The following is a 14534-nucleotide window of genomic DNA, read 5'->3' as shown; positions in this document are numbered from 1 at the left end:
GATACTGGATGCCAACTAGAAATTGAGCTGTTGAGCCCGACGATCTAGCCAGCTTTTTTAAGTTGCTGGCAAGACTACTGTGGGAGACCATTTCAAAAGCTTTGCTAAAGTCAAGGTATATTACATCCACCGCTTTCCTCATATCCACAGAGCCAGTTATTTCATCATAGAAGGCAATCAGGTTGGTCAGGCATGACTTGCCCTTGATGAATCCATGTTGACTGTTCCTGATCACCTTCCTCTCCTCCAAGTGCTTCAAAATGGATTCCTTGAGGACCTGCTCCATGATTTTTACAGGGACTGAGGTGAGGCTGACCCATCTGTAGTTTCCTAGATTCTCCTTCTTCCCTTTTTAAAAGGCATCTCGTAACTGCCCAGGGCTAGAAATAGGAATTTTATCCCATTCATTGCAAAGGGAAGATTCTCAGGCTTGGTTGGCCCCAACTCAATTTTAGCCCTACAAGGTCCCAAAATATGGGACCTTGAAGTCACAACTTTGGGGTTTAATTTTTTCCAAGCTTTTTCTAAGAGCTTTTATAGCTCCCTCTAAACCCTGTATAAGTGGGCTCGTGATAAGCAAGAATAAAAATATAAAAGTGATCCCAACAAAATTTTTTTTACCACAATTTGTGTAGATTATAGGAACTCTGTGGGGTAAAGGTTTTTATCAGCATTCATTGTGAATGACACACACACACACACAAACCTAGTCTAGTTCAGCTGGACTCATTCATACAATCAAAATTGGTTTTCCAGAGATGTGAAAACTGCCATACAGTACCAGATCAAAGGTACATCTAGTCTAGTCCAGTATCTGCTCTCACCCTGTTTATAGGAGACACTTTAGAGCAATGATACCCTGTGGCTCTAGAATTTCATGACACTTTCAAGCACCACATATTTTTCAAGTCTGGGGGTTTGATGGGAACTGTTCACTGTAGACAGAGCAAGGAGAGAAAACAGCTAATTCCACAAGTGTTCCCCATAATGTACAAATTGGCCAGAGCTGCCAGGATCTCTCTTTTTATCCATCAGATCAGTAAAAAAGAGAGAAGGACAAAAAGTAACGAGGGCTTCATGTTTTGAGCATCTAACAAGACTATTGCATCATATACAGCAAGATTGGGGGGGAAAGATCAGAATTGGCTGACTTTTACACTGAATAAATCACTACCTCCCTGTTCTGTTAACAGTTGATAAAAGTTAGATCCATTAATTTAATTTCAGTAGAACACTCATACAACCTGAAGTGAATGAACACCTTTGGTGAAAACTTTACAAATGAACATCAATTCACACCTCTGAGCAATAAACAGATTTAACACACCTCCAGCCATGTCAATATTTAGAACAAAATTACTAGATGAATCAGTTACCCATTGTTTAATCATTGAAATATACTGCACTGAATCTATTCTCTGGCTATCATCCCAATGCAGATTAAACGATTCTTCTGTAGTGTACATACTAAAACGGAACAATCATATAGCACACTACAGAAATGATTTAGTGGTAACTGTGGAAGAGTAATTAAAAGTCAGCCCAGTTCACAGTTGCAGTTAGAAAAGACAAATAAGAAGCTAGATTATATCAGTAGAGGAACAGAATCACAAGAGATTACATACTGTTAGTGCAGCACACTTCAGACACCCATCTGGTATAAAGTACTGATTATACCATTGCCTTAGAGGAGGCCAGTGAAGATTATTGAGAGCAGATATTTAAGTTATGAGGACAAGTTAAAATGCAGTCCTACACTGTAGAGTGACTTGCATAAGAAGGTACCATTTTTACATAAAGATTTGCTTCCTGTGCATACTCAGCAATATTTACTTATTTCAGTGACAAAAATAAGTTTTACTACTTTTTACTTCTGTTACCTTAAGATGCCAATTACAGCTACAGGAGAGGAAGATAGAATCTATTTCTCCTTGTGTATCAAACAAGATTGCTTATTAAACTCCAATCAGTTACACCCATCTACAGCCATTGAATGTAATGGCTTTGCATGGGTGTAACTGAATGTTTAATTTGGCCTTGAGAGCCTTAAATATGTGTGATGCAGAAAGAGAAATGCTGCTACTCTTAGTGCCCACAATAATTGGACTGGCAACCAGAAATCATCTTTATTAAGAGAGCACACTGGAGGTAGATCTTTGCTAAACCAGGGGTGCTGGGACAATTTGTATAGTGGGGAGTGCTGAGAGCCACTGAACCAAACTGTAAACCCTGTATATGACAGAAACCACTTCAAGCTGGGGAGGTGCGGCAGCATCCCCAGCACCACTAGTTCCTGCATCTATGTGCTCAACAGACCATGCTGATTTATACCAGCTTAGGATCTGATCCTAAACAGCATTCATGGAGACACCGATGTCATTCAGGGTCACTATTCAAAGCAGAACCGCACTTTAAGGGAAAGCGCCTTATTCTCATTAGAAATTAGGACAAATAAGGGGACATTAACAGGTATTTTCAAAAATTACAAAAAGGACTGAAAAATCTATTGACAAATATTAGCAAGGAGTTCAAAGCTGAACAGGCAAGTTAGGACATGGACTAAATAGGGAACGCAGGGGATACTACTTCAAACAATTGGTAATGAACACAAAATAAGTTAAATGAAAAAGTCTCAAAGCAAAGGGACTAGGCTGAAAATCTAGGAAAATGGACAAGAAACAGGAGGCCAGGCATTAGGTCAGATCTCCTTTTCATACTACCTCACTTCTTATATGCTCCAGGAGGGGGTTAGGTATCTATATTCTCTCAACTGAAGTTTACTGTTGAATACTAGCTTTTGTTACTGTTCCTGTTCTCTTCTCTCCCCTAATCTCTACTTGCACTAAAAAACAGTCTTCTTTTACAAGCATTTTAATTTTAATTTACAACCCATTTTAATTTTCAAGAGCCTGAGATCCAAGCAGTTGGCAGCATTCTGTGAAAGATATTTTGTTCAAATGATATTTTGACATGAACTGTACATTTTATTTTCAGACACCATGTGTTACAATTTTAATATTTACATTTAAATAATATTTAAGGGCCAATGTAAGACAAACAAAGCCGAGTCAAAGATTGGATGTATATGTTCATCCTTATAGAAGCTGTGCTTACCTACAATACTTTTTTCTGGAGCTGGAGGCACAATGTAACCAACATGCAGGTATTTTGTTGCTAATTTGCTGTGCAAACCAAGAAAGTCACTGAATCTTCTTTTAACAGAGAATTCATTTTTGTGAAACACAGAAAGGGATGTCTAAAAAATCCATAGAAAAGTTATATTTTAATTTTCAGTTATTTTTTCATCTACTCAGGTGTACTGTAGTTTATATTCCGTATATTTAAATTCAAGATGAAAAGTAGTTGCAAACAATATTTACCTTTGTTGTTACTCTGTATGCCATGTAAGCATTCATGCCATCCCCTGTAAGAAGATACACAGTTAAAAGACAGGTACTTAATCCAAGGGCAAGTCTTCTGAATCACGTATATGCTGGAATTATAAATAAATGCAAAATTATGCTAAAACCAAAGTTTTTTTCAAATAGCAAGCAGATAAGTTAATGCTGAAAGAATGCAATCTTTCTCTGGGTCTGAGATACCAACTCACCAACTTTCTCTGGGTCTGAGACATTGATTTCTATATCAAATACATCTCCATTTGCTTCCTCTTCAATCTAGAGAGAAGAATGTATAGCATTAACAGTATACTAGTGAGTTAACTTTCAAAGGATAATTAAGGTAGCTCCCCCAACTACATCTGTGGATACAAGAAAAACAGTAAATCTGTGTGGGACCTAAAAAAGCATAACTGAGACCCCTTCCATCCCATTTTAGTGAAAAATGTGAAGACACTAGTATTTACCATAATAAAGGTTGAAAAATGCTTTCCCCATAAGTTTCATTTTGAGCCCTGCCACAACGGCTTTAAGTTGGGAAACCTTATCCATCTGAAATGTTACAGGTCTCTTTTTATTCCAAAGGAGACTTTTTTCTAGAGGAAGTTTGAAGCAGATTGGACATATGCTTAGAAGAAATGGGGTTAAAAAAAAAAACTCAGATGTTTTCCGTTAAAACATTTTCCTAAATTTCTGGATCATAAAGAGAAAAGAGACGAGAATTAGTCTAGAAATATCAAATTAGTTTTTTCTAGCTATTATGGACGCCTTTAATTGAGCAAGGGGGGAGACTGAATCGGGAGGAGAATTAAATTCCATTTTATTGTACATAAGGGGAACTGAAATATTTTAAGATACTGCTCAAGTCCTGACCACTCATGTGCACTTCCTAAACTCCATGTGGCATGATGCAGACTTTGTCAGGCCTTTCATTAAAGCCTTTATGAAATCCACACATTGTCATAACAGAAGGGGCAACAAGAGGGAAGCCTGTTTTGAGTGGAGGAACAAGAATCGCATCAAAGCGGAGAGATCTGTCTGGCAAGAAGCAGTTCAAAGGAAACAAGGAAACAGTCTAGGAAGGAAGAGATTAATGCTGTGCAGCTCACAAACCAATTTTGTGGAGATGCTCGACAAATGAATACAGTATACTCCCAATTATAGAATCATAGAACTGGAAGGGACCTCGAGAGGTCATCTAGTCCAGTCCCCTGCACTCATGGCAGGACTAATTATCTAAGCCACTCCTGACATGTGTATGTCTAACCTGCTCTTAAAAGTCTCCAATGATGGAGATTCCACAACCTCCCTAGCCAATTTATTCTAGTACTTAACCACCCTGACAGTTAGGAAGTTTTCCCTAATGTTCAACTTAAACCTCCCTTGCTTCAATTTTAGCCCATTGCTTCTTGTCTAATCCTCAGAGTTTAAGAAAAACAATTTTTCTTCCTCCTCCTTGTAACAACCATTTACGTACTTGAAAACAGTTATGTCCCCTCTCAGCCTTCTCTTTTCTAGACTAAACAAACCCAATATTTTCAATCTTCCCTCAGAGGTCATGTTTTCTAGACCTTTAATCATTTTTTGTTGCTCTTCTCTGGATGCTCTCAAATTTGTCCACATCCTTCCTGTGGCACCCAGGAAATGTGGTACCCAGAACTGGACGCAATATTCCAGTTGAGGCCTAATCAGAGCGGACTAGAGTGAAAGAATTACTTCTCATGTCTTGCTTACAACACTTCTGATAATACATCCCAGAATGATGTTTGCTTTTTTTGCAACAGCATTACCTGTTGACTCATATTTAGCTTGTGGTCCACTATGACCCCCAGATCCCTTTCCGCAGTACTCCTTCCTAGGCAGTCATTTCCCATTTTGTGTGTGTGCAACTGATTTTTCCTTCCTAAGTGGAGTACTTTGCATTTGTCCTTATTGAATTTCATCCTATTTACTTCAGACCATTTCTCCAGTTTGTCCAGATCCTTTTGAATATTAATCCTATCCTCCAAAGCACTTGCAACCCCGCCCAGCTTGGTATGGTCCCCAAACTTTATAAGTATACTCTATGTGCCATTATCTAAATCATTGAAGAAGGTACTGAACAGAACCAGACCCAGAACTGATCCCTGCGGGACCTCACTTGTTATGCCCTTGCAGCATGACTCTGAACCACTGATAACTACTCTCTGGGAATGGTTTTCCAATCAGTTTTGCACCCACCTTATAGTAGCTCCATCTAGGTTGCATTTCCCTAGTTTATGAGAAGGTCATGCGGAACAGTATCAAAAGCTTTACTAAAATCAAGATATACCATGTCTACCACTTCCCCCCTATCCACAAGGCTTGTTACTCTGGCAGTTGGTTGTTACTGTATCAGCTTGGTTTGACACTATTTGTTTTGAAAAATCCATGCTGACTGTTACGTATCACCTTACTATCTTCTAGATGTTTGTAAATTGATTACTTAATTATTTGCTCCACTATCTTTCCGGGTACAGAAGTTAAACTGACTGGGTTGTCCTTAATTCCCTTTTTATAAATGGGCCCTATATTTGCCCTTTTCCAGTCTTCTGGAAACTCTCCCATCTTCCATGACTTCTCAAAGATAATCATTAATGGCTCAGATATCTCCACAGTCAGCTCCTTGAGTATTCTAGGATGCATTTCATCGGGCCCTGGTGACTTGAAGACATTTAATTTGTACAAGTAATTTTTAACTTGTTCTTTCCATATTTTAGCCTCTTCTGATCCTACCTCATTTTCACTGGCATTCACTATGTTAGACGTCCAATCACCACCAACCTCTTGGTGAAAACCGAAACAAAGAAGTCATTAAGCATCCCTGCCATTTCCACATTTTCTGTTATTATTCCACCCTCACCCCAATTGAGTAACAGGGCCTATCCTGTCCTTTGTCTTCCTCTTGTTTCTAATATATTTGTAGAATGTTTTCTTGTTACCCTTTTGTCTCTAGCTAGTTTGATCTCATTTTGTGCCTTGGCCTTTCTAGTTTTGTCCCTACATACTTGTGTTATTTGTTTCTATTCATCCTTTGTAATTTGACCTAGTTTCCACTTTTTTTAGGACTCTTTTTTGATTTTTAGATTATTGAAGATCTCCTGGTTAAGTCAGCATAGTCTCTTGCCATACTTCCTATCTTTCCTACACAGTGGGATAGTTTCCTCTTGTGCCTTAATAATGTCTCCTTGAAAAACTGCCAACTATCTTCTATAGTTTTTCCCCTTATGCTTGCTTCCTATGGGTCTTACCTACCAACTCCTTGAGTTTGCTAAAGTCTGCCTTCTTGAAATCCATTGTCTTTATTTTGCTGTTCTCCCTCCTATCATTCCTTAGAATAATGAACTCTATCATTTCATGACCACTTTCACCCAAGCTGCCTTCCACTTTCAAATTCTCAACCAGTTCCTCGCTATTTGTCAAAATCAAATCTAGAACAGCCTCTCCCCTGGTAGCTGTCTCCACCTTCTGAAATAAACAGAACATTTTAGCTAGAAAAATCAGGAGTTCAAATAACAGAAGACAGGAGCCATTCAGAAGTGGGGTGGGGTGGCTCCCCATGCAGCCATGAGCTTGGCTGTCTCCTTCCCGCAGTGTTGGCCAGGAGTCTCTGCTCTACCCCACCAGGACCACAGCCTCCCCGTGTACCATGCGCCTGCAAGGATTGTGTGTCACCAGCTCTGCAGCAGCACAGGGGGCTTTGCAGGTCTGCTGTCACAGCCCTGCTCACTTGTTCCTATGACAGTGGGGCTGCACAGGGCTCCCTTTGCTGCTGTAGGAGCCTCCTCTGCAGCTGGGGGCTCATTCTTCTCGCAGTCCTGGCGGAGGGTCTCTGCTCTGTTATCTGAAGCACCACATTATCTGAATCCTTTCCTTGTGCCCAGCACGAGATACATGCTGCAAAGGGCATGTATCTCATGCTGGGGGACAAGGAAAGGATTCAGATAATGCTGAGTTTTGAAAAATAGGGTTTTGGATAAATGTATTTTTGAAACACTGGGGAGATGGAACTATTAACCTGAAGGAAGAATCTATTACTTCAAGAAATATGAATCTTCTTGGAAAACCCAAAATATATTTGAGTCTAGGAATTTTAAATTAATGTTTTGTTTAAGAACTCAAACACTGGAAATTACCAGGTGGATTTGACTTAAATCATGATTTAAAAATCTCTAGTCAGGAAGACTTGATTTAATCATGGATTTCTACATAAACGGGCGTTCTTGTTGGTTGTTATTTAGAATACATATTCTTCACAGGTAGAGGAACTTCATTAAAATATTCCCAAACTGGGTCTCTTTTACGGCCTGCTGCCATTACAGGTTTTCCCTTCCAGTGAGAGAATGACATGGTAGATCTCAAATCAATGAAGACTATACTCAGAAAGACCAAGACTTCTGGAACATGCTGCTCCAACAGTTTCACTTTTGTTTCTACTGCCTGTCCTTCCCTTCTCACATTTATCTCCAGACTTCTTCTCCTTGTCCAGATCTATTCTGCCCCCAACAATCTTCTATTCATTGAACTTATTGAAACTTTGCACTTTTAGAGAGGGATAAGGGATTGACTCTGTGTACACAAATTTGCAGAGGGACAGTAGGGTTGAGGTCTGTTATTTCTCACCTCTCTCTCTATATATTTATTTAAAAATATTTTTGCTGTGAACAAGCACGTTAAACTGTGGATTTGTCCCTCCAAAGGTGAGAACTGCAAAACTAAGCATCTCTGATGGTATCTTCTAGACTGAGCACTGAGTCCCCTTGGGTAGACAGAAAGATTAACCTAAATAATCTACACAGAAGCCCCTGGACCCCATAAGATTGGGTCCCTAATCCATGAACTACTGGAACGCATTTACAAAATTTTATTAAACATTACATGAATATATTGTCTCATACTATAGAATTAGAATTTATAATCCCTATTTCATGATGAGATATCTTTGACCTATAATGTATCTTAATTAAAACTATCTTTAGATAAAATGCTTTTTGAGAAAAAACCTATCAAAAAAGTCTGATTTAAATAAAAAAATCCAATTTTTTTTTTTTTAAAAAATCATTGATTTTTATCCACCCTGGAAATTACTGACATGTAGAGTTAAAATCATGTAAACCACCTCTGTTCCAAGATAAAAAGTGTTTCCCTTTTTAGTCAACCTTTAATAACTTAAACATAACTGTCAACAACCACAAGAAGCAGAATACATTTTTCTCTATCACACAGTTACAAACTCCCTAGCATTCTTTATAACCATATATACAGCACAAAAAGAAAGTATATTTACCAATTCCATTTGGACAAGCAACATATTGAAGTCCATTATTTCTCATTATTCACATGTGCAAGCAGTTAAACAGATGTCAGAGAAAGCTAGGTAAGCTACATATACAAACCTGTAATGCAGAGAATTAAATTTGGTACTTATATTGCAAGTGCAAAGGTTAGCATGGTGATGAAGTAGCTCACTTAGTACTGGGACATTTACATATGAAGCCAATTATAAAACCAATGCTTTGCATTCACATTTGATATTCCATCTGCCAAATGCTCCCATTGCTATGAATGGGAGCTGAATTGCTCAGAACCAGATTTTTGCTCTTGAACAAAGTGATATTGATGGTCTCCTACGATTAGATCCTTAAGGTAGTCCAGCAGTTTATTCAGTTTGTCCCTCACTGGTTATCTTATTGCATCACCAAAGTTCTTAACATCCAGGTGATCATCAGCCATGTAGCAACATTTCTTGATACATATGCCACTTGAGATTTTTAAAGCAGTGACTAAAGTTAGATCTACAGCATACCAGTGGGAGTTCGGGTACTCAGCATCTCTTCAGTATTTCCCCATGACTATTTCAAGTAATGTTTTTATTTTTCCACTTTATATTATCAGCATATTAGCTGTTCATATTGGAGTAAGGAAAATAATTGCTATTGACTATAGCAGGGATCGGCAACCTTTGGCACGCAGCCCTCCAGGGTAAGCCCCCTGGCGGGCTGGGCTGGTTTGTTTACCTGCCGTGTCCACAGGTTTGGCCGACTGTAGCTCCCACCGGCTGCGGTTTGCCGCTCCAGGCCAATGGGGGCTGTGGGAAGCAGCGCGGGCTGAGGGATGTGCTGGCCACCACTTCCCACATCCCCATTGGCCTGGAGCGGTGAACCATGGTCAGTGGGAGCTGCGATTGGCCTTACCTGCCTCATCCGCAGGTTAACAAACCGGTCCGGCCCGCCAGGGGGGTTACCCTTGCGGGCCGCGTGTCAAAGGTTGCCAATCCCTGGACTATAGATTGAGTCTTGATCTCAACATACAGGAAGTTGTGAACAGAATCCCCCAAATGAATATTCATAAGATCTTTTCTAAGAAGGACATCTTTCAGAAAGTAAACACGCAATAGCTATTTGCGTAAATTTCACACACACACACACACACACCCCATGGCAATGAAAGTTCTTGTGAGTCAGAGACTACATAGTTAATACCTTCAGTTGCAATTTTTATGCTGTTTTAAAAAAATGAAATACCATACCTTAAATTTGTACATATCATAGCAATAGTATTTGCAACAAAGTGTTAAAATATTAAATTATTCAGTTACCTCTTCCCTGGATTTATCAAAAATCACAGGGGCTGTTATACTTTTTGATTCCATTCTGGCAGTTACTAGTGTAGTGGGCATTACAGGAGTGACTGCAGGAGTAGGATCTGGAGACAGTATTGGTTCCCTTTCTGGACTGTCCAGAGAAACCTCTTCTGTGGCTTCTAGGTAAAGATTTTATGAATTAGTACAAAATATTACACAAGAGGCACATAACATACATGCATAATATAAAATATTTCACTGGCACACTACCTACAAGATTACTGTCATTCATAGAAATTAGTTTTACATCTTATTGTATATTTCCTTATTCTTCAAATTGAGAATTATTGCAAACATTGCACTAATAGTTTAACACAGATGCATGCTTATATGGATTTCCACTGTATTGTTAGTTATAGTTTACATTACAGCCTTCCTCCAATTTCAGGGGTTTTAGCTGTAAAATTTACCTGTAAAAATTTGCTTTGAAGTGAACTTTGTCAGCAAGGTCTCTGTTCAGAACAGAGCAATTAAATCAAGAGATATTTGGGGGCGCAAGGAAGAACTGGCTTTGGCAAGAATAAAAACAGTGTGTTAAGTGGTTAGTTTTAGAATTCACTACTCAAATGCCAATAAGTATTTAGATATTGTAGCAGGTGATGAGCCTTCAGTGGAAGTCTTTAGGGGGGTTTTGGGGGGGGAGGGGAGAAGGGGGTATGTTTCTAAGATTGTGGGAGTGACAACAGTCATTCTCTTGAAGTAGGAGAGCCTGCATGCAGGGTAGTGATTTTTAAGCATACAGATCTGCTGCACACCTGCAGTATTTATATCAATTCATGAAGTTCAGTATGGTCAACAGCTGCAGTCTCAGCTTGCTGATTAACTTAAAAAGGCAGTGTACTTAATAGTGGGGTCAGCTTTCTTAAAGGGACAATGCACATCTCTCTCTCACACACAGGGTGTGTGTCTCCGCCTGCCATGCTGTCTCCCCTCCCTCCATTCCTGCTGCCTTGTAGAGCCTGAGGCTACCTTAACAATGAGTTAACCCTGAGGGCTCAGCCAATTGCTAGTTCATCATTTAGCAGTAAGGCATCCTCTGGGAAATATCCCACCCTCTGACTTCACCACCTCAACCAAGCTTCGCAATTATCATCACTGTGTACCAATATTAAAAATTGTTTGTTTAAAACTTATACTCTGTGTACACACACACACACTATAGTCTTTTGTATACACAATATAGTCTTTTGTCTGGTGAAAAAAATTTCCCTGGAACCTAACCCCCCACTATTTACATGAACTCTTACAGGGAAACTGGATTCGCTTAACATGGTATCGCTTAAAGTCACATTTTTCAGGAACATAACTACAACGTTAAGCGAGGAGTTACTGTACCAATGTAACTTGGACATCACTGACTTTGGAGTTACTCTGAATTATACCAGCCTAATCGAGAAGAATTCAGTTCATTAAGTCTGTTGATTTTTACAAACAGCACATCAGCTCAAGGCTGCAGCAGCAGTTTATATTTTCAGCTGGAAACTGAACTGCCTTGCTTTTGTGAGGTTAACGCATCGTTAAAGTTGTGCAGTCATGTATGCAACACGTATAACTTTTAAAATGTAATTAGGACCCATATTCTAAGTATATTTAGTATTTATATTTAGTATATAAACTCATATGCCTTCATTGTACTATTCAACTGTTTAAATTTTTCCATAGTAAAATGGGAACGTTATATTCGCTGTTGCTATAGCTCCAGTTACTTAATGCATAACTCTTGATTCATGTAGCAAAATGATCAATTCTTCCATATGCAATTTCTTGCTATTCTCTCATCCCCATTCTACCTCCATGGACCACGAAGATATTTGGGCACATTTTGACTTAGTCAGGACGCCCTCTAACAGGAGGAAAGATTCTCACTGGCTAACATCACTTACATACTGAACCACAGTATCTGAGGAACTGCTTAAGTTATGGGAGCCACATAAGCACAATGACACACAAACAGTTTGCGCCAAACATCAGCCAGTGCGCTGTTAGTGTGGGCATTTCCAGACTCTAGAGTCCTACAGTGATTTTCAAAAAGTGAATTGAAAAGTAAAAGTTTATGCTCTTTACTGCTATTTTGTAATGTACAGTGACCGTCTAGAAATCTTCTTTCAAAAAAAGCTTTTTTTTTTTTTTTTTAGAAAAAAAGTCAAATATAGGATTCTCCTCTATTTTGCTAGCCGTCTTAGAAGTACCCAAATGGTGATGTCAAAGCTGCAGCCCTGCATGCCCTCAAATATGCAGAGGATACTGATTCTCACAGTAACAAACTAAAGAAATGTAGTCTGAGAATAAGCATGTCCCACCTCATTTGGGGAGAACTGTAGCTTAGGTTTTAGATAAGTGTGGGGAATCACCATTAAAGTCCTAAGAGCTTACTAAGGATTTCCAGCAGAAAGAAAGTGGCGACCCGTTATTACTCTATGTATTGAGACAGTTTTATTTCTCAAAGGAGCAGTAAAAGGCACAGCTTTTTGCTTTGCAGTTCACCTCTAATACTTACGGGTATGTCTACACTGCAATTAGACACCCATGGCTGGCTCATGCCAGCTGACTGAGGCTTATGGGGCTCAAACTGTGGGGCTGTTTAACTGTGTGGCGTACACATCTGGGTTCGGGCTGGAACCCAGGCTCTAGGATCCTGTAAGGTAGGACTATTCCAGAGCTCAGGTTGTAGCCTAGTCTAAACGTCTACACCTGTCTGTTTCACCAGAAAATGAGTTTGGCAAACTTCAGACTCGAACATAAAGCATATGTTAACCCAGTCTTTGGGCCATGTTATTTTAGTCACACAAGCAGGAAATTTACAATTTAATCCAAATTTAAATTTTTAAAATATTTTACAAAAATCTAAGACCACTAGAAATATTTACATTTTTAAAACCTCAGAGAAATGATTTTTATACAAAAGTAACTTTCCTCTGTTGTGTATGCTGGTGAATGTGAAAGTAAAATGGACTGGTATTGTTCTAGCTAAGAAAAATGCTTAACAGCATAAGCAGAAAAATGCATATTATTTTAATTTTGCTTTAATAGTCTAAAGGTGCTTTATTCACAAGTTTTCTAATGTATGCTTCAGCCTACAGTAAGTACATTAAAATAGAAAATCTTTTTCACAATAAAAATGTATAATGTTAAGAGTATTGAGCCAAATAAAACTACTATACATGATTTTTTTGAAGTACAGTGAAACTCATCTTAAGTAGCCACTCAAGACCTACAAAAATGATCTTCTAACAAACAATGAACAGATTTGTACTCCATAGTTAGGGAAAAATGTTAAAACAGGAGGGGATCATTGCCAAAAGGACCCAAGTCACCAGTCCCATTATCAGAAAAGACTTATGCACTAGGCGTATGGAAAGCCAGTGAGACTTGGACTCCTAGTGCGTAAGTCTCTTTTCAAAATGGGACTTGGTAGCTTTTGAAAAATGTTACCTGAGGTACACAAGTGTTAGTAAGGGTAACCAGCTGAATAAAGCATTGGCATCAACATGAGACTGTTGCTAAAGGAGGGTCGAAAAAATTACACTTGCCAAAAAGACTGCATCTAAAATATTGTTGGGCTTAAAGTATTTGAAATCTAAGTAGGATGATGACATAGATTTGCTAGTATTCTTTGAGATAGCCACTTCTACCCCAGGACCAAGAACAGAAAAATACACAAAGGTAAACATTCAGAAATGTTTACAATTATAATTCCTTGTTAAAACTGAAATAAGACCACTATTATCTTTATTACAAAAAGGATGACCTAGAAACAGCCCCAGAAAGTTTGTTTCAAATGGGACACAAATATCTTCATGAGAATTATGTAAGCCACTGATAAATGAGACTTCCTTCTGGCTTCATAAGATAACTATTTGTTCGTTCTAGAAGAAATACAGACTATTCAACTTCTAAAAATCATACTGAGACGCTACTGATGTAATTTAATTGCCATGCCACCTTGTGATCAGGCACTTTACGTTAACAAAAGCAAGAATGAGATGCTATCAACCGGAGCTATATGCTGCCCATCAGAGCTTCCCCTGTGGCTCATGAGGTCCACATACAACTGACAATCCACTTATTCTGCCTGGATCTCTGAAACAACAAAGTGCCAATAACAAAACTCCACCAGGTGGATAATAATCAATGTTTTTTTTTTAAATAAGGAAAACAGATTTTTATTTAAATTAAATATAGGTATTCTTTTAAAGAAAAGCTATTTAAAATTAATTTTGAAATTGGCAACCTGTTAAAATAATTAAAATTAATACTAAGCAGTGGGTGTTTGCTGCCAAGTTCCACCAGTTCAGTGGTGTGAGTCACTGGCGAAGCACCTGGAGCCACAGTTTGCTGAAGCGCTAAGTCAGCTTTTGACAGTAGTAGCCTCTTCTGCAGGTGCAGAGAATATATTTTCTATTTCATTTTCTTCAACTTCAAAGGTTCAGTTCAATGAGTGGTTCATTTAAAGTTAAGAAACCAGTTGGGTGTTG

General features: G+C 38.7%; 1 protein-coding gene across 1 annotated transcript in view; it reads right to left on the bottom strand.

The window, feature by feature from the left end:
• Positions 1-14534, bottom strand: part of SNX2 (sorting nexin 2) — a 55764-nt gene that overhangs the window by 23796 nt on the left and 17434 nt on the right. The window contains exons 3-6 of the mRNA XM_084627710.1: positions 10015-10178; positions 3611-3677; positions 3381-3424; positions 3115-3256 (exon numbers count right to left, since the gene is read on the bottom strand). Coding sequence (XP_084483836.1) covers positions 3115-3256; positions 3381-3424; positions 3611-3677; positions 10015-10178 — 417 coding nt within the window. The remainder of the gene's footprint in view (positions 1-3114; positions 3257-3380; positions 3425-3610; positions 3678-10014; positions 10179-14534) is intronic.

Source organism: Lepidochelys olivacea, assembly GCF_965140295.1.
Source record: "Lepidochelys olivacea isolate rLepOli2 genome assembly, chromosome: 5".
Taxonomy (NCBI): domain Eukaryota; kingdom Metazoa; phylum Chordata; order Testudines; family Cheloniidae; genus Lepidochelys; species Lepidochelys olivacea.
The sequence above is the reverse complement of the archived record's forward strand: the minus strand, read 5'-3'. Positions and strand labels throughout refer to the sequence as shown.